At 34.6% G+C, this 20,603-nt stretch overlaps 2 protein-coding genes across 5 annotated transcripts; both read right to left on the bottom strand.

Annotated features, from left to right (window-relative positions):
- Positions 1-198: 198 nt before the first annotated feature.
- On the bottom strand, positions 199-12,378 carry LOC140960022 (succinate-semialdehyde dehydrogenase, mitochondrial-like). 3 transcript variants are annotated; one of them, XM_073418121.1, is made up of 19 exons: positions 11,994-12,374; positions 11,470-11,583; positions 11,272-11,371; positions 10,299-10,435; positions 10,100-10,210; positions 9,605-9,667; positions 9,383-9,493; positions 8,592-8,657; positions 8,422-8,499; positions 8,270-8,347; positions 7,417-7,483; positions 6,166-6,251; positions 3,298-3,330; positions 3,169-3,201; positions 2,603-2,703; positions 1,604-1,689; positions 1,338-1,444; positions 1,181-1,258; positions 199-467 (listed from the first exon to the last, which is right to left on the bottom strand). In XM_073418121.1, exons 1-19 carry the CDS (start codon positions 12,111-12,113, stop codon positions 435-437), a joined length of 1,602 nt encoding a protein of 533 aa, XP_073274222.1. In that variant the 5' UTR covers positions 12,114-12,374; the 3' UTR covers positions 199-434. The 3 variants fall into 3 exon arrangements, with proteins under 3 accessions (XP_073274222.1, XP_073274225.1, XP_073274223.1); XM_073418124.1 differs by having other exon boundaries at positions 11,923-12,063; XM_073418122.1 differs by lacking the exon at positions 3,169-3,201 and having other exon boundaries at positions 3,265-3,330; positions 11,994-12,378.
- Positions 12,379-14,781: 2,403 nt separating this feature from the next.
- LOC140959204 (metal tolerance protein 10-like) lies at positions 14,782-19,413 on the bottom strand. Of its 2 annotated transcripts, XM_073417044.1 has the most exons (7): positions 19,198-19,403; positions 17,532-17,605; positions 17,031-17,143; positions 16,410-16,655; positions 16,247-16,327; positions 15,885-16,115; positions 14,782-15,430 (listed from the first exon to the last, which is right to left on the bottom strand). In XM_073417044.1, exons 3-7 carry the CDS (start codon positions 17,076-17,078, stop codon positions 15,086-15,088), a joined length of 951 nt encoding a protein of 316 aa, XP_073273145.1. In that variant the 5' UTR covers positions 17,079-17,143; positions 17,532-17,605; positions 19,198-19,403; the 3' UTR covers positions 14,782-15,085. The 2 variants fall into 2 exon arrangements, with proteins under 2 accessions (XP_073273145.1, XP_073273144.1); XM_073417043.1 differs by lacking the exon at positions 17,532-17,605 and having other exon boundaries at positions 19,198-19,413.
- Positions 19,414-20,603: the final 1,190 nt, after the last annotated feature.

Here is a 20,603-nt window from a genome sequence, read left to right as displayed (position 1 = left end):
ACTAGTTGTATGTCAATCTCACACCGTAATGCAACCCAACAAAAACAAATAGAACGATGTCTTCTTAAGCCAAAAAAGTGGTAATTTCTCGAAAAAGGTTTAAACTTTGCTTACCAATTTAAAAGTGAAGCTGCCACTTGCCAAGAAAGATGTAGTTTTAGAACCATCAATGTTTACACCAAAGAAAAAGACCTCAAATTTAAGTGAAATCCACCAGCAAATATGTTTATACCCTCCCCATCATCAAGTATTATACAAGATAAACTAGAACAAGGAATTACAACTCAGGCATTCAGAGATGCTCACTTATTTAGATACTAATTTTCCAAAGACTCACAACATTGCCACAAAATCCAAGGTTGTAGACCACTATACGAAGGGCATCATCCCATTTTCCAAGAATCTGGGTGATGCTGTACACCTTCATATTCAGCTCAAATCAAGTTGCCCAAGCATACATACTTTATCTGCACCAGAAGATATGTGCCTGAATCAGTTTCTCGTACTCGAGCTAAATAATTGAAAATTCGTTTCTTTGACAGTTCAAGCTTTTGGAATGAGGGAAATTAACAAACAAAATTAAGTCAAGACAACCACAAACACTAAAATGAAAGATTCAACATGAGAAGTACCACATTCAACGCTCCTCCAATGGATCATACAGGCAAAACAACTTCTGTCGAATAAACAAATCCACTATTCTATGTAGGATATTTTTTTAATGGAGTTAACACTCTACACGTCTCAAGCACCAGACCAGTCCGAGTAAGACTTTACAATGAGATCTAGCAATTACTCTTTACCCTCTCGCTTTATGAAATTTTTTTATCTCAAACTGTTACTGGAATCTATTGTAACTTTTCCTCAACCAATCCAAACACTGCTCACAAACCGATGTGGGACTGTGGGTACTCAAAGAATCTGCTACAATGGTTCTCAAGCATTCACTTACATCCCAGATCCAAATATCTTGTTGGATTTGGGCCTTTGCTTATGATAAATTTGAAGATCAGCATTTATGACCAACTTGGAAAAGAATTTGATGTCAATAAAAACAAAAAACGTTGTAAACATGAAAAGAGAAAAATTGAAAAAGAAAATCACATCGAGAAATTCAGACCATAGAATATCGCATCCATTCTTTCTGGTATATAAAGATAGACATCCTGAATATAAATACCTCAAGATATTCCTCCATCCCGTATTTTGATCCTTCACGGCCAAGACCTGATTGTTTCATGCCTCCATGTGGAGTCACCTATATGAATGGAAGATATTGAACAAGCATGAAATTCAATTTCTCATCGCTATCTCATCGAGATGCAGAAAAGGTTCACCTCAGTTGAGACCAGTCCTTCATTAACTCCAACAATTCCATATTCAAGAGCTTCAGCAACACGCCAAGAACGTTGAACACTTCTCGTAAAGATATAAGAAGCCAAACCTACAAACAAATTGTTAATGTAACATAGTCACAAAAGATATGATGTCTTCTTTAGTTGAACTCAGCAATCAGAATATTTGAGAATTAATAACTTCAATTCTTAAGATGTGGATGGCTTCTTCTTCTGTCTCAATAAGAAAAGTCATCCATGATTCATACCAGCAGTGGTGTCATTGGCAATATGGATGGCTTCCTCTTCGGTCTTAAACTTGAGAAGAGGTGCAACAGGTCCAAATACTTCCTCGCTAGATTATCCACAAAATAAAATCAGCCACAAAAAGTTTACCATAAACGACTGGAAAAAAAGCTGCATCAAGAATGTAAAAAGCTCTATTCAAGCATTTCTTCATGACGATCTTAAGTTCAGAACTCATGTCAAAGAAAGAAAGACAATCCTGATATATCTACAACCATAACTTGCAAGTCTACATTGAAGTAAAGCAGTAAAAAACAAATCAAAACTGAGCGAGCAGTTATGATTCTATTCAGCTAAGGTGTAAATGCCAACCGATTCAACACCAAACCAATATAGACCAATTCCACAGCCATTGGCAAGCCAAGGAAATAAAATGCTTTAACTGACGTAATATGCCTATGAATTATACCGAATAAACTAACGCAACATCCAATAATATCTCTATATGGACCCAATATCAATTATGTTATGGTGATGAGGAAATACAAGAGAGCTGATGTTTCCTCATCCCCTTGATAGTGTTCTTGTTCCTAATTAAATCAACTCCCCCAAGAAAGCAAACAAAGACTCCACTTCCAAAGATCCAAGAGACAGACTAATCACAACTTTCAAGTAATATAACATATACAATAAATATGAGCTCATAGGACCAGACCTTTCCAAACATCAACAAACTTAACTGCAATCTAGGCAACTGAGGCCCACAGTAGAATAGTATTGGTCAGAAAGCATAATTCTGAAAACCCCAGAATATTAACCACAGAAGACATGGGTTATATATTCTGAGGTAGACTCCGTTGTTCTTTAGTCTCCATCAGTGTATGTGCTAGCCAATCCACAATAAAAGAAGTGACAATTTTTTAAGTTTACCCAGACATTAATACAGTCATACAGGAGAAGACTAGCAAATATGCCTCAACTGTACATTAGACAAAGTTCAAATTAGGGTTTTTCGGAGTCACCTGGATATACGCATCTCACATTTGACATCGGCTATAACAGTAGGCTCATAAAAGGTCATTCCAAGGCTGTGTCTGTTGCCACCAGCGAGGATTTTGGCTCCCTTAAATAAAAGGTGAATACATTAGGGCAAGAGTAATGGTAAATAAGTCCTCTTGCATTTTGTGCCTAGAAACCTCAAGTTTTTATAGCATGGACGCATAATCAAAATTTTCATGATATAAACTACAAAAAATGCCACAAAATATATACCCAAGCAATGAATGGAATGAAAAGGGCCATGCACGAGATATGGAGCAAACAAGAAACATTCTACTTCAACAGTCCACAGATTGTACTTTAGGGGACAACTGAGGCACCACATGTCCCCAAAAGATGAATAATGATACAAGTAATGACACCAAAACAAAACAATACCTGGCTCTATTTCCTGATTCTGACAGAACAATTTATTTAATATCATGAACATCATTAGTTTCTATAAATTACTAGAGAGGAAAAGTAAAAATAAATTCCCATATGAACACTGGTTCTAGTCACTGTGCTGTAAATTAGGTATCAAACAAACCTTTGAGACAGCATCTTGCACCAGTGTTTCAACCTGTAAGGCAATCCTGAGAGAGGTCAAACGGGCTAGACACAACTACAAGTATCATATTTGCACAATTGAAATTGTAAACTGCAAAATAAACTTGACCTTTTGTACTGCAGCATCATTTATCAGAGGGCCCTGCAATAAGCGTCAACAGCAAACTTTTCAAGTTAGATTAGTTAATACAACCCAGAAACCTAGATGGTTAATTTTATGTGATGTAGTAAACACCAAATGTGAAAGGGTATTTTTGTAATAGATATAGAAAGTAGAAATTGAGCTAGAATAAAAAAACAAACATTTCATTTGTAATGACCTTAATCCTTATTTGAATGAAGTATTAATTAAGAGATGATTAAAGGGTTGCTAATTAAGCATTATTAAGGAATTGATGATTCGGGATCAACCTGTTGGGATCCACATAATTTAAAACAAACAACCAAATTTAGTTCAGATTACATTATCCTGAGAAATCCAACTAGACAAATGAGATTCTGACACGTGGCAGATAAGATTGATTCAGATGTTCTGAACTAGTGCGGATGCAGTCTATAAATGGAAGCTGATTTCTTTTGTTCCCTACACCGCTTCCTTCAGCTACTCTCTCTCAAGTTCTAGCCATATACCTTAAGTTTTCTAGCCTGTTTCTAGGGCACTTTGGTGTCGGCAAGTTTCGGAGCGAGTGTCGACTCGTGGAGGGATCGGTGAACTGCTATGTTGCATGGATACGGGTACGGGTATCGTATCGCATACGATACGGATACGACGACATGTCAAATTTTGAAAATATAAGACACGATACGGATAGGATACGACAATCATTAAAATATATATAAATATTACATATATTTATATTTATATAAATTTAACATTGAAATGTAAAAAAGTATAGATATAGATGTAATATTTCAATATCTTAAGTATAAAATATAAAACGCAAATGTATGAAAGAGCCGCTTGAGCAGAAATAGAATGAAAGAGACGTACAAATGTATTTAGAGATTTAAAAGCCTAGCCCAATTTATTTTAAATTATTTTCCTTTTGGTCCTTAAAAATTTTATTTTTTTCAATTAACCCCTAAAACTTTTAAATATTTGCAATTTTGCCCAAACGTATCCGAAAAACGTATCCACGTCGTATCTATGGCGTGTCCTCGCCGTATCCAAAACGTATCCGGCTGGTCAACCCTAAAAAAGTCAACGACACGGATTTTGCCGTATCCGACACGCGTATCCGTGTGTCGTATCCGTATCCGATACTTCAAAAAAAAAAATTCAAGGTATCCATGCTACATAGGTGAACTGAGATCGAGACATCATCAGCGGGCTGACGACGACCGCAAGTATAATCCTGAAGCCTTAAATAGTGATTTAAGGATCATTAGGGAGAACTTTATAGTATGTTTCTTAGTTCAGTATATGGTTTGCTAGTGATTTCATTATGTCAGACGAGTAAGATTTCTGTCAGATTATTTTAGTGAGAGACGTGATGTACTGACTGCGATATCCAAGCGTAGTATACACACTTATATGCTGCATATTTTATCTGTTACATGATACATGTTTTACTGCTTTGGCATATTATATATGACATATCATGTTGAGACTGATATCTTTTGAGATATACCTCGTTTGTTGGGGCCGCTCAACCCTATTCTGTATTGTGGACGATGGGGCATCGAGAGCTACAGTGTCCGACGGGACCCGCGGGCACTGATGACCTGGACATTGTAGGTTCACGTCTTGATGAGGAGTGTGGGAGCCAAAACATGCTTAGGGCAGATCAGAGACTACACACTTAGACTGAGCATCAGATTCTTGATTTGATCCTTGATATCCAAGCATATTACATATTTACATTTCACATGCATCATATCAGTCTGTATACTCGTATATTATCGTATTGGGCGATTGTCGCCCACGTCCTTGTTTTCATCTTGGGCACCCCATTCCACGGGACAGGTCTTAGGTAGGACGGTTCGGACGGCCAGGGCAGTGGCTAGAGCAGTTGGGTTTTCGATGGCGATTCAGTGGAGGTTTTAATTGCTTTATCGTATTCTCGTTCAGAATTATATTTTCGATATGGTTGTATTAATATTTAAAACTGTTGTTATTGTTCTGATTTATTTAGTTTCTGCTGTTTAACTGTAGTTATTAAGTTTTAATTTTGCATACTTATTAATCTGTTTATTAGTGGCTCGGGTAAGGAGGCTACATCATGTTAGCAGCACATGTCCGCGAGTGAAAGCCAATGCACTCTAGGCCAAACACACATAGATATTTCTTTTTAAAATTTAAAAATCGGGAAAAGTAATAAATCATCCCAAACCTTGTCCTAACCCTCCTAGGACACGAATTATCTGGTTTTAGCACATGCACAAAGCCTTGGGACTTGGTTATTTGTTCACAGGAACTTAAGCTCTCCTTTTTCGAGTGTTAGAAGTTGGGGAACAAGTAGTAAATTATGGTAACATTGGTAATGGAGAGAATTACAGCAAGTAGGAACTATGTCTTCTCAGTTATGTTGTTTAGAGTGCATGCAACTAGCATCAGCAATTTTCTTGGTTTTTTTTCTATTTATTTATATACTTGCATGGTTATTTATTAACTGTAAACTAAAAATATTTTCTAAGAATTAATGTTTTCACTTTTTGGTATTTCACAAAATGGAGTTCTGTTACTTCAAGTAATGACATATTTTGGTGAAACAAATCTTCTCTTTTATGCAACTCAATTTAATTATTTCGCTCTTGTTATTCATAGATGTTAGGAACAAGGCCCTCCAAGCATCACAAAAGGAACAAACGAGTGCTATTATGTCAAATATACAGAAAATGAAAGTGATGCCGAGCCATGAGGACCAAAAGGTAGGAAAGTTGCATAATATAGTGTCATGCCTCTTGAAGAGATAACTTAACCAGAAAATTATCAGAGTAGTAAAATTTTAATTAATTTGTCAACTGAGGTTATTACCAGCACAACACCTTCTTCAAATCCATTCCCCACTTTCAAACTCTTGACCGCATTGGAAAAGGCATCTGCAAATTTGTCATAAATCCCTGAAAAAAATATCATTAGATCAAACATGTTCATAATTCATTGTTGAGCAAAGTAATACTTGAAAATTAATGAATTTTAAAAGATAAAACTGCCCACTTTAGGCAATTTATAGCCTACATCTTTTGGCATTTGCACTACATCCACATCAAAGCGAAATACTAGCCCAAGGAAGGAAAATATTAAATAAACAAAACAGAGAGGGAGAACATTTTTTACATATTTCCATGGACAATATACCGTCCAACACTCATTCAGTATTTAGTTTTCAATCATTTTCATTAAATTTAAAATTAAGTGTATAGAATCAGAATAACAACTAATGTTGTGTTTGGCTGATACTTGATAGGATTAGGCCATGATAGATGGTTAAACATTTTTCATCCCACTTCCTAATCTCAGGCCTGGTGCTAAGCTTTTGGGTGATAAGCATCACAACTGGAACGTGTGATAAATCCACCTCTTTAACCAAAGTATCTAAGGGAATCATAACCTATACAAAAACCTACATTATGTGTAGATATTTATCACCGCCACAAAGTGAAAAATGTTAGAACGAAAAGACCATATTCGAACACATAATGAGCAAAACAGCAAAGAGGGCACACGGATGGTTTCCAATTTTCTGAGGTTGTGTTCGGATTGATCGGTTTCAAATCCATAGATTTCAAATATTCAAATGTATTTTTGTAGTTTAAAGAAAAAAGACCATGACTTCAAATTCACATATTTCATTTTTATAAATCTTCCATGTTATTTATGATAGATTTTAATTTCACACAATAATAGATACATTTGAAATTCATTTTATTTTGTATAATAATTGTGTGAATAATTGAGGGATTTAGGATTTCATCTATTGTTTTATTGTTAAAAATAAAACAATAATCGCAATTCATAGATTTCAAATCCATCCATCCAAATGCAACTTGAGTGATTGCTCTTGAACAAGATTCTTGTATACAGGAAAGCCAACTCTAATTCTCCGATAACCTACCTCTTTGCCTCAAATCCTTTCTTTCTTGATTTCAAGTATACCATTCATGCTCAAAAATGAAAATCAGACGGATATCATGACAACAATCTCATCCTTTAACGACACATGTAACACATATCAAGTATGAAATTTAGAAGATAGTGGTCTAGTTTTCTGGTTTAGTCAAATACCTTCTTGTACAAGAACTCTATTTGCACAAATACACGTTTGTCCAGTGTTACGGAATTTTGCTGCCAGCTGCAATCGCACAAGCATAATTATGATAGGGGCATTTGAATAGAGATAATACTATAGCTGATAATTCCCTTCAGACTAGTAAAACAACCATCTGAGAACAGAAGGCAGTCGGTGATTCAAGTTGCTAAAAATCTAAAAGTTCTAAGCTGGATAAGTGACAACCATGTCATTTTTGGTTCAACCTTCAGTTGATGTCTAAGATATTATTTTTCTACAACATCATTAAAGGAAAAGGAAGGACTCTTTTCAATAAGCTTGCACTAATTTTGAAATCCCTATAGGACAAGCTACTCAAAATGTGGAAACATTAACTGGTACCATACTTTCTCATGTAAATTTCCACAAACAGCTCCCAGTTTAATTAGGTGACCCCCATCAATCATGAGACCTTGGAACATTACAGACTTTGGACAGATTGAGCTCAACACTTTGAAGTTCGATTTATTCCAAAGGCTGTCCATATACCAAAATGTCACTGCAAGATGAACATCTATTGTTCTCAATATCTGTAGGCTCTATAAATTTCTCTTATTAAGTTCTAGATAGAATTATGCAGTAAGAAGATGGTAACATAAAGAAGTTATCACGATGCCTATACATTGTAATCCCCACAGGCCTGAATTTCCAGAAAAGGACTAATTAGCAACAAATGAAAGATACCCATTTCATCTGTATCCGCATCAGTTACCAAAGAGAAGTGATCCAGAATATGCATCAAACACTTTAATACACTGAGAGCAAACATTCAGATCAAGAGAAAAAGAAAATACTGGTGCTCCAACTTACAGTTCCTTTTACAGCAACTTCAATATCTGCATCATCAAAAACTATGCAAGGAGCATTGCCACCAAGTTCGAGAGAGACCTTAAGACATAAGAATTTGGAATAAGCAGGCAAGAGCAGATATACATCTAGGATACACATATTTTATTTCCTACCTTTTTTACAGTCGCAGCTGCTCCTGCCATCAGTTTTTTTCCAACAGCTGTGGAACCAGTGAAAGAGATCGTTTTAACCTAAATATGTTGGGAAAAACATTAGCAAACTTGTTTTTTCATGCATAACATTTAAATGATCATAAGCCTAAGAAAAATTAAATATGAAGAACCTGGGTACTGGCAAGTAAAGCTTCTCCGATAGCAGGTGCATCTCCCAATACAACATTCACAACACCCTAACTTCCAAAAATCACAATTAGAATGAAAGAATAGGGATGCAGAATATAGTGCACAATGATCAGAGTTTTTACCAATTATAGAACACACTGCCAGATAAAGACAAGAGGCCGAACAATAAAAGATGCACTTTTAAAAGTTCCAGAATCCAGATAAAACTGAGCGCTCTGACTTGTGATAAGAAAAACAGCACGCCAGCAGGTCATGAAAATCAAATGAATGTAATCCTTATTCCTTCCCAATTGTTAAACTCACGTGTACCTTATGTTTTTCTCAGCATCTCAAGTGCCACAAAAACTCGATAAATACATTTAACAAAAATAAGCATGCAGTTGCAACTTTGCAATTATTTCCCTTCATAGATGGTTTGACTACCCAGTCAAGATTACTGGCATTTTAGCCATGAAAGGACACTAGCTGTGCTCCAAGAGCAATGATGGGTGCCAGCCAGCATAAAATCACTCTCTAATAAACATATTATCCAATGATTCCATCAGTTAAAACATCGAAGTCAAATTATTATGTATGGAATTTTCTCATTTTAATGAAGGTTATGGGTATCAACAAGACACGAATTGTTACTCACTCCACACCTTAATCTCAAATCACGAAAAAACAGAGGCAGTTAGCTCAAAAGTCAAGCGAAAGGCCAAGTGGCTCATTTCAAAATCTCAGCACTGAATGTGTGATGTGCAGTTTAAATGGCATTGAATAACAGAATTACCGGCGGTATCCCAGCTTGAATAGATAGTTCCGCTGCTGCTAACGCAGTCAGTGGTGTCAGTTCAGATGGTTTTATGACAACGGTACATCCACAAGCAAGGGCAGGGGCAACCTAACAACACAATAAAGTAAATATCCACTCTTGACATGATGCTACCATACTTATATTTTGACAGACAAAAATGCCAGGAAAAGTTGAACCCCAAATGAAACAGATATCCACCTTCCGAGTAATCATGGCGATGGGAAAATTCCAGGGTGTAATCAACCCGACCACCCCTATTGGCTGCAAGAAAAAGTATGTCGTCTCATTAGTATGTCTTCTCAATGAGATGAAAAAGACGATTCATAGACTTATCACTTAAGGTCATGATTTTGGATTTCCTCTTGTTTATCTCACTCCAAAAGGGGGAGAAAGGCCTACTAGTGGAAAGGTTTATTGTTATATCTCTGACAATAAAAGCAGTGCATCCAAGTATGATTATATTATTTACAACATCCTAACTATGATAATATTATTTATAAAAAAAATAGATCAAATATACAGGCCATGTTATTGATATTTGTATCCTAGAGATAAGCTATTAGAATATTTTCAGTACTGCAAGGATGATACCCTTTGATGTGTATGTGCCCGAATTAAAAGAATGTTAGATACACAAAAGCCACAACAAAAAAGTGAGCTAAGGAACTCAAAATTTCAGGGAAAAATATTCACCTGCTTTAAAATGAAGAATCGACGATCTACTGACGTAGTTGGGATTATGTCTCCATACACACGTTTAGCCTCCTCGGCATAGAACTCAATAAAATTTGCTGCATAGGTAACCTGTGAGCAGCAAGAATTTATATGCTTCTCAACTCAAAGGCACACAAATAAAGTTTAATTTTTAGAAGAAAGACAGAGAATCAGGTACCTCACCAATGGCCTCTTTCACCGGCTTCCCTTGCTCTAGAGTCACAATTTGTCCAAGCTCTTCTTTGTGAGATATTAGTAAATCATACCATTTCCTTAAACGTTTGCTCCTCTCTGTAGCAGTTAGCTTGCTCCAAGCTGCATCAATTTAAATAGAATTAACACAGTCCGGATGACAGGGTTGTATTCTCACGATCATTTTGAGTTACCACAATGCACTAGATCACAGTTATCAAGATCTCATGGAATAAAGAGTATTTTTTATACAAAGAAAGAATGGCACTGTCTCCAATAATAATAACACAATGTCACTAAAGTGCACAAGATTAGTGTTCAGGAACGATTCTACCTGTCATTAAGCCACAAAGATCAGCATTCAGAAATCTTATTGATATTTTTAGGTATTAAATACACCAGCCTGTCTGAATTACAACTACAATACGCTCCACAAAATATTATATAGACGGTAGCTCGTGGCTCTAGATTTCGTACTTTGGATCACACAATCAGGTAACTCTCAAGATCGTGCAACAGCAGGCTCTGTGCACTGTGTGACTCAGACAATAATTGAGCATTTTACCTCAGACAAGAAACTGGGCTAGTCATTAGATAATGTTGAGAGAACATGCCGGATTTAGATATTTTCTTTCATAATTGACAACTTATAATGCAAAACAAGAAAAGTCCAGATATGCAGACAAGCATCATGAATTTTGAATTCATTATCTTTTTCAAGCGCAGAATATTGCAGCAAACTGAAAACGTCAACATTTAGAGGATGGAACAAGGAGAAGATTAGTTACTAATAATCGATAAAAAAAAATTGTTTCTTCAGGTCAAAGTATGTCTCCTTGTAAACTCTATTAACTCTATTAAAATGAAAAACTTAATAGTAACAAAACAAAAACAAAATTTAAACCACAATGAAAAAAAAAAGAAACAGATACTAGGCAACTAAGCCCGGATAAACTCACAGGCAAATGCTTCCTGCGCTGAAGCAATGGCGTCATTTGTTTCCCGTCCAGCCATGAATGGAACAGTTGTTATGACCTCACCAGTTGCAGGGTTAAGTACCTGCCAAAAAAGGTATTATTGTTCCACATACAACAAAAGCAGCTGGCTGTACACATTTGAGAAGTATTTTCCTGTCAATAATTGCTACACAACCAAACCTCGAGTGTTTTCCCATCGTATGCTTCAGTCCATTTCCCACCAATAAGTCCATGACTTCGGATGAGACCTGAACCATTCAGCTTAACAGAAATCGCCTTTGTATCGGAACCCATCTGCAACCATCAAAACAACGTCTTTATGCCACAATTTCCACGAATGTCAAAAATTTTACATTTCAGAACAATTAAGTTGATCTATAATGGCGGTTTGGAAATGAGATCTCTTCTAACATAGTATTTGAGAGTAAGATCGACAGGAACTGACAACCAAATCAGAATCTAAGAAACAGATTCGACGAGGGACAATTGCAGAAAAAGTAAGATTCTTTGTCCCCCAAATTTTCCCACAAAAGCCAGAATTTCTACAACCACCATAAAAACCCAGAAGCGAACTGATCCGAATTCCGATAAACCAACCCCATAAGAACTCAAGGAAAAAAAAAGTATCCTTACGCTCGCTGGAAAGTGAAACTCAAAAACCCACAAAGTTCACTAGAAAGTGGGGTGCGAAAGAGCTCGAATACCTGTCTACACAATATACGAGAGGGGTAATATGGCTGCGAATTAGTAAAGATGCGTGGAGAAATAAAGCCGGAGGCAAGGCGCCTACACACTGTGGATACGCAAACGTGAGTCCAGCTCATCAGGTCTGAAAACGTTTCCCCCACGCCGCCCTGTCTACGTCTTAATACCCACCCCGATTAATTGCACCACTTGGGGATTCGAAATGATTGATAATTTTTTTTAGAAAGAACACTGGCGTCCTACTCCTGCTTCGCTGTTTCTGTTTCGTGCGAGGTAGGAACACTGGGTTGTATGCCCCACCGCCTGATTGGAGCCGCTTGTTAGTCCTTGGATCCCAACACACGGCAGGCCTGCGGCTGGTTCAATGGGTATTAGTGCACCAGCACCAGCACCAGCACCAGCTCTAACCACGAACCGACAGGAGTCTCGAAAAATATCAACCACACAACATGACAAACATTGAATGTCCTATTCAATTATGGATATTAAGATATGTGTGTTTGCTTATACAAAGAAATTTGGATTGAAATTTTATCATCTCAGCAAAATCTTCTTTTAATGTAATATTTAAGATGGAAAAAATGTTTTCATTAAGGTATAATTAAGAAATTAAATTCGAGTTTATGAAAAATTATCATTTTAACAAGTTATTGGTCACGAACCAGAACAAATTACACATGAAATATCATCTAAGGTGTTTTATAAAACATGACACGTTTAATCAAGTCGCGTAGGATTTTACGTTGTATTATCGTAACGATCTAGTGGGCGAGCATACTGCTATTTAACGGATAGTCTATCTATTTTATATGGCAGAACCAATATAACCCGTTTTTGATAGTTTTATTTCTACACATATTTTTAAGACCAAGAAAATGCTATTTGCCTTTGGTCCTGATGAATTTTCATTACCTATTTGATTGATTTATTAATTAATAATTGATTTGAATAATATGTGATTAAAATAAAATGGTGACTGAATGTTCCACCAAGTGGCTAAATAGAGTTTCCAACACATGGGGCACGCAATATATATTTCTTCGTGATTGACCATCTCCCCAAATCGGACGGTTAGATTTCCACGACTCTCATCCGAACACATCATTGACTAGCAGATGATAAAGATGAAAGAGTGTCGTGTTTAAACAGATGATAATATATATTTATTTATTTAATATTAATAAAAGGTGCCGTGCTTAAGCTTATATGAAGATAAAACCTTGAAGAAAACATGTGTGTTTGACAATAATGTTTACTTTGTTTGGTAGTTGCAATACATGTAAGGTGGTGATTACGGAATCGGTGGTATTACTCAGGATTATAGTTGATAGTCAGACTGTCTGGTTCGAGATTCGTCTCGATTTGATCAAGTTTGGATCGGGTTTTATGAATAATTATTTGGAAAAATCGGATAATTTATGGCTTGGTTGGAAAATAGATAGGAAAATCCTAACCAAAACTAGAAATAAATATACTTTGGTGGCTTTAATGTATTTAGGCGCATTGAAACTATGCTTGATGATTGAATTCAATCAGACTTGTATTAAGATTAGAGTGTTCTAATTTTATTTATCAAACATTAATGAAGTTATGGAATAAAAGAATAATTATTTATTAAATTAAAACCTTAAATAAAAATGCCATTTGTTCTCAAGTGAGAAAAGTAATTAAATTTAAACTTGTTTGTAAAATTCTATTTCAAAAGTAAAAGAGAAAAATGGACCTATGTACTTTTCCTCTTATTTTATATTCAAGAGAAGACATGTGAGTAATGCCTGTACCAGCAAAATAAATCCATCTGCCAAAAATTTATATGCATTATCAATAATATTTTATTTTCCTTTTATATTGTCACCTACCTCGAATTTTGTATGTTTATTATCTTCATTAAATATATATTTAGTATTACAATTTTCTTTTGAAGGAGTATGATACCCAATAATGGACCATCAAGATCATGTCTAAACTTCTGACCCATCCTTAACACATGTAGAGCGCTCATAACATGTCAATATATTCTCCTATAAATACCAGGTTCGGGTGTCTAACTCATTTCATTCATTATATTATTTTTCAGCAGCATCCTTAGCTGCTCTTACCTCATATCCTCAGTCTCTGACTTGAGCGTCGGAGGGGCTATGTCGGAACACCCTCCCGGCCCCCTTCTAACGGTCTTCTTCGTGATTTCAAGTTCAGAGCAAATTCGAAGCCTGCGTCGAGACTAGTGATACTTGCTAGTATCGAAACCTAAATTTTCCATAAGTATCAGATTATTACAAATTTTAATATAAGACGGTTGGTTGCTTTTATAGGCGCACGTGTATAGATACAACTTTTGTATGAAAAAATAAAATAATCGATTTATTTTAATCTAATTTAAAAAACTTAATTATGAAAGAAATTCCCAAATTGAATGAGACCGACGAGACAAATTATATGCTACATCGAGATAAAGATTATAAAGAAATCTATCCCAATCCACAATAGCTATTCTACATAAGGACTATCTTACACAAGGACTATATTGGATTAGATCAACCATCATTTTTCTTCAATACACGTATGAAAAGCTATCGTTTGCTTGAGTCACAATCAAGACTTGATGTTGTCCAATCAGGAGCTAGGACGATAGCAAATTCAAATTCAAATAAAACAAACAACTAAATAATAGACCAATAGTTGCAATTGTTTCTGAAATTATTAGAATTGAGCTCCATGCTTCCTAAATGTATGCTAATCAAATAAATTATAATAGTAGTAGGATTATTGGATTCTACAAGTGCCATGTCAAGTTCAAGTAGGACGCATGAATATATTATTAGAAAACGATCGAACGATCAAAATTACACATATTTTGTTTCATCCAACGTACCAAATGTCATGGTTCTCTATTTCTAAAACTGAAGCGGCTGAATCAGTCACCACTAATGTGCTTCTTTCTAATCATGTGCTTAATCTAAACACAGCCAAAAACCTGGAAATTCGTGTTAATGGCATTTGGAAACTTATACTTGCCTTGTAAAATAATAATATCAACAACATTTCACACCAAAATCATGCTTTGCTTTTATCCTCAGAAAAAAAAAAAAAATCATGCTTTGCTTTTGTGTTCTGGTCTGTGTGTAAACTCGAAGTCTATGTGAACAAAAGCTCTTTCAACCTCTGGAAGTTTCTCGAGCTTTTCTTGTAATGTTTCACCGATATTATGAGCTTGGCTCAAAAGCATATCTTCTGGCAATACAATATCAACCTCCACAAAGTAATGAGAGCCAAATGTATAGGCTCTTACTGTATCAATATGCTGGATCTCTTTGTCATGGTTCCATACGAGATATGTTAATTTTGCTAGAAAATCTGGAGGAGCTGTTCTTCCGATCAATGATCGCACGTTTTCAAAAACTGTTTTTGCCCAGGTTATGATTGTGTATAATGCTATCTACAACATCGAAATGAAGACGAGTTGTGATGAAAATGAATGCCGAAAATGCACCATTTTATGAAGGAAAACAGAGCTAACAGCTGTCTCTAAACCATTTCAAATAGTTACATGAGTGACTGCTGCATGCGGTTCTTATGTGCATTATTATTTTATTGCAACAATTACATTGATGAAACGACGAGTGTGAGTAAATTCGTGGTGGTGTGCTACCAATGGATCATATATCTCTGCTTTTATGTGAGAAAAAGGTGAACCGTTATGTTTTAATGTGCTTGCTTAATGATGTTTGGAAGGGACATAAGTTGAAGGGTCATGGGAGGATCATGGAGGAATATGGAGGCTCATGAAGTCTAAAGTTCTAAATTGTGGTGTTTATTTACCGTAGACCAACTTTTCTTTTAGAAAAGAACGATTTCGAACAATAAAATCGCAAAGAAAGTGATGGACTCACGATTATAGCTCCTGTAGGATCAATCCACCTGTAGAATCGAATTGCTAATACACCAGTTGCCAGCCCGACTGAATTAGTAACGACATCGAAGAAATGATCTTTAGCATAGGCTCTAACTATTTCATTCTTGAATTGTCGACAATACATCATTAATACAAACTTCACAGCGGTAACAGAAACCATGATTCCTATCATCCACATCTCCTTCTCATGGTTCATATCTGGACCAGACTATGCACAAGAAAGAAGATGAATATAAGAAAGCATGAATCACTACAATACAGGAAGGAGTACATGCTAAATTAGCACCAATTTACATATTCTCAAGTTTTTAGGAAGATAAGAAAATGAAGCTGAAATACCTTTGCAAACAGTTGCCTTACAGACTCTAGAATTATTTGCAATCCCAAAGTTGCCATAACAGATGCAAAAACGATAATCCCCTGCATATGACATATTCTCAAAAGTGCAGCGTAAAAAATATGGTTAATTGCAAGGCAAATAATAGAGAGTGTGATGACATACGACCGGCTGCATTCGTTTCTTTCCAATTGGGTAGCGGTACTGGTTTGGATTTTTCATGGCATAGGCAGTAAACCACAGGATCAGCCCAGACAATAGGTCTAGAAAAGAATCCAGGGTTGACGCAATTACAGCCAAAGATTTGCTTTCAGCTGAAGCATAAACTTTTATGACAAAAAGGAACAGATTGGCTATGTTTGACACATTAATCGCCATCCTTTCTCTCCTGGCAAGTTGCTTCAATTCATCCTGAAGATATGTGATTTAAATTAGATAAACTAGTAGGACCTAGCACTCTATAAACGGTACAGTCAAAAGGCCATTCATTTCAGGTATGTTTTGGAACCAGCAAAGAAAGGGAAGTGAGAAAAACCCTCTAAAGAAGGCCCCAAATGTTGTTCATTATTTACAAAATGATTAGAACAATCTTGCACATTATATCAAAACCTAGAGTCTATTCTGACTAAATTTGCTGAAAGGTTAATCTATCAACATGTGATAGAACTTAAGTACTCCAAAATTTAATGTTGCGAATATTTTTATCGTGAGTATGCAGGTGTGATCATGATACTTAATACTGTCTCTTTACAGAAGGGAAGGGAAATCAAGAAATTCAAAACCAACCTCTGACAGAGTATCCGGTAAACAGCCAGATTCATGAAAGTTCTCCATTTCATTAAATCCTTCAAGGAGTCTTGCTTGCCTTTTGTAATATTCAGCAATTTTTTGTTGTTTTCCTGACAAATAAAAGACATGAAGAACAAGAAGCAACGTGATACCATGAAAACAAAGGGAGGTTTGGTTCTTATTTTTTAGTCCATTGTGGCGTATAACTATGCAAAGTATAAAAATAAAATTAAAGTTAACAAATTTTTTGTATTGCCCCACAATGAAAAATCAATAAAATCACAAGAAGTAGGCGGATCAAAATTATAACATCTGAGATTTAAAAAAATATATTCACTTGCATGTGATTTATGATTACCAATTAAGTAGACTTTAACTGTCAGACTAGAGTTCGATTAAAATTATAGTTATTAAATAGTTGGGCATGTGAAATGAATATTACTTGGCCAATCCACTTCGAAATTAAAGGAAATACAAGATAACCAAATATCAACTTACGAGCACATTAACAAGGCCATATGGTATAATCCAGTCTCTTAGTTGCTAACCTTTCCATCAACGATGGGATTTTTCTGTCCCAAAGAAGATTAAAAAAAGAAAAAGAAGATCAGAACAAAAATTAGTTTTGTCTACCTAAAATATAGGCATCAGATCTACCCCTCATCCTACGGATTTTAAAACAGGGGGATGAAATTGAACTAGATTGTCAAACTTACATTTCAAAGTTGTAAAGTATAAATCTTCTTAAATTATGCTAAAATTTTACTTTTGTGTACAAAAAGTTGCATTGAAAAAATACATAGAGAAACAATGTTGTTTTTGGTTTTGGTCTTCAAAACAAATTTTCTGTCTGTAGAAGCAAAAACACAATTATTTTGTTTTTATTTATTTTTAAAAAAATTATTTATACACAGCTCTGTATAATCCATATATTAATACAAATGTTCACACTTCCCCAAAAAGACCATATTATTATTATATTCATTATAGCAAAATATTAAAATTGTTAAAGCTTTAACTAACCTTTCATTATTATAATTTCTTTCTGAAACTGAAATCATAATATATTTATGAACACCATCAACTAATTCCTAGAACATAGATCTCAATGGGCTGCATACATCCAATTTTTTGTACGTTATTGTCTATTAACTTCAATGAAAAAATAAACCCTGTGTGACTCATAATCGTAATCAAAACCAAAACCACTTCCACTACACGCAGAAGAACACCTGACCCTATGGTCATTTTTCTTTTCCCAATCAAATGGAACATCATATCGTTTTATGCCAAAATTTCCAGATTTATCAAACATAATAATTTCAGAAGCCAATCTTCTTGAAAAAAAAAAAAAAAAACTTGTATATTCACTAAATAATGTTAATGGCAATCGATCGACAACAAATATCAGAGTACATAAAAATAATAATGCGTAGATAACTACAAAAATAAAAAGAAAAATCTCATGATCTAATTACAAAGTGTATATATGTTGTCCCCTCATTATCTATACTTCTGAACTATATATATATTATGTATGCTACAATTATGAAACATGAAACACTTAAAATAACTAAATTTAATCTCTTGGTATGGCCACCAAACCAAATGATCACACCACCCCGTTTCACAACATATAGTAACAAAATATTTCACTTTTGAAAAGAAATAAATTACCCTAAATAAATAAAATCAATTATTCTATTTCAATACTTCAATAATTATCCTAATTAATTACTATAATTAGTCTAACTAATTATAACAAGTCCTTCCAAAAGTCACCCGTAATTAAAATAATCTCAAACTAGCACAAAATGTTAAAACGAAATAAATTCCCATACTTAGGTCCAGAAAATATTATCCACAAAAAAGACAAAATAACCACGTGACTTCTATTAATCTATTAAATCACGCTATTTATTTCCAATTACGTTTAATGTTCCGAAAATTTTAAAATTACAGCGAACCGAATCGTATGCCAAAATTTGCTGCAACTATTCATTCAAATAGAAAAACACGAGGAAAAAATTATTCGAAAGAGTAAAATTTCATGCGTCTCCTTCACCCAAATTCCTAGTCTCTCCTACCGACGATTATGTACACATGCATCTGATCACCTACATTAGTAACATCACATGCATACACAGAAAATAAGCATACATACTTATATTGCGGATGAGGCGCGGGAGGCTGAAAGAGTGACGCTGGTCGGTTCCGCGATCGGGCAATCGGAACTCATTGATGTTCAATCTCCACGACGACGGCTCTCCGACGACCTCATCCGCGCCAAGCAACTCCCTACGGCTCTCGCCGATGACGCCCATGCTCTCCATTTTTTTTTACTGGAAATTTCGGGGAAAGTGAAAGAGGAAATGGTGCTTTTGGTAAACCTCACCCCCGAACGGTTGTGACTTATATAGGCGTGGGACAGCACGAGTGACACGTGGATGGATACTATTGGATGCTTTTATTTGGTGAATTTTTAGTCTTTGTCGGGAATAATCCGCTTTTACATTAGATTGCCACCTGCTTCCCGTTGTTTTCGCTTGGGTATTAAGGCAATTTAATTTTTTTTAAAATAATTTCTAAAGGTATTTATTTTTAGCATCTTTACTATCATATATAAAGGAAAACACTATGATTAAAATTTTAAATAAAGAAAATTAACAAAAAGAAAAAATAATCGAAAATTAAAACGTTTTTTTTATTTAACAAAAAAAAAAGAAAAAGAAATACATACGATCATTGCTTTCAAACTAGTGGTATAAAAAAATCGAGTCGCCTGAAAATATATTTTATTTGTATTTGAAATTTTCAAATTTGAGTCGAACTCAAATTATGTTGTTCTATAGTTTTCATGCTTTAATATTATATTAAAATATTATAGGTATGAATTAAATAAATATATTACGAGTTTATTATTATCAAAAACCGTTTTGCATAGATTTTAAGTTATCTTTGTTCCCTAATTGAATAGAGTATTGTTCTACTAAATAAATAAATTTTTTTAAAAAAATCATGTTGTTTTATTTTATTTTTTTTTATATAATATTGACTTAAATATCATGTAATAAGATTTGAAAATTTTAATTTTGGTAGTATAATAATGTAAAGAAAAATGCATGCTTCTTCCTTCTATACTGATAATATTTTGTACTGTAAAACAAAAGTTTAAAATATAAATTCTACTATTTGCATCTCAAACATGTTGTCCCTACCCAAATTATTAAAAATAAAATTTGACCTAACAATTCATATTTGGAAGTTTCACCTTTTTTCATCTAACATTTGAATGAATATGAAATGACACACATTAAAAAAATAAAAAATCGCCAAGCCGATTATTAAAAAAAACAGGGAAACGAAATTTTACAAATATTTATAACTTTTTGTTTTTGCTAAAAAAACATAAATTAAATATTCGATTCCCATGGTTATATAAATAATGAAATAACAATTTTTTTTAAATAAATTTGTTACAATTGAATTACAAAATCGACAGCTTTAATTTTATCACGTATTTGATGACACAAGAGTCTCTCTCTCTCTCTCTCTCTCTCTCTCTATATA

Source organism: Primulina huaijiensis, chromosome 15 (genome assembly GCF_012295235.1).
Source record: "Primulina huaijiensis isolate GDHJ02 chromosome 15, ASM1229523v2, whole genome shotgun sequence".
Taxonomy (NCBI): domain Eukaryota; kingdom Viridiplantae; phylum Streptophyta; class Magnoliopsida; order Lamiales; family Gesneriaceae; genus Primulina; species Primulina huaijiensis.
The sequence above is the reverse complement of the archived record's forward strand: the minus strand, read 5'-3'. Positions and strand labels throughout refer to the sequence as shown.

Bases quoted from the DNA above. Each gene is read 5' to 3' on its own strand.
- LOC140960022 (XM_073418122.1), bottom strand. From the start codon at position 12,113: ATGAGCTGGACTCACGTTTGCGTATCCACAGTGTGTAGGCGCCTTGCC. The intron at 8,348-8,421 runs GTAGGAAATAAA...TTATGTCTTAAG, and splicing joins CAGCTGCGACTGTAAAAAAG to GTCTCTCTCGAACTTGGTGG. The intron at 3,331-6,165 runs GTAATAACCTCA...CGCTTATTGCAG, and splicing joins TTGAAGAAGGTGTTGTGCTG to GGCCCTCTGATAAATGATGC.
- LOC140959204 (XM_073417043.1), bottom strand. From the start codon at position 19,366: ATGGAGAGCATGGGCGTCATCGGCGAGAGCCGTAGGGAGTTGCTTGGC. The intron at 16,328-16,409 runs GTATGTCATCAC...TGTCATATGCAG, and splicing joins AGAAACGAATGCAGCCGGTC to GGGATTATCGTTTTTGCATC. The intron at 16,116-16,246 runs GTATTTCAGCTT...TCTTGTGCATAG, and splicing joins TAAGGCAACTGTTTGCAAAG to TCTGGTCCAGATATGAACCA.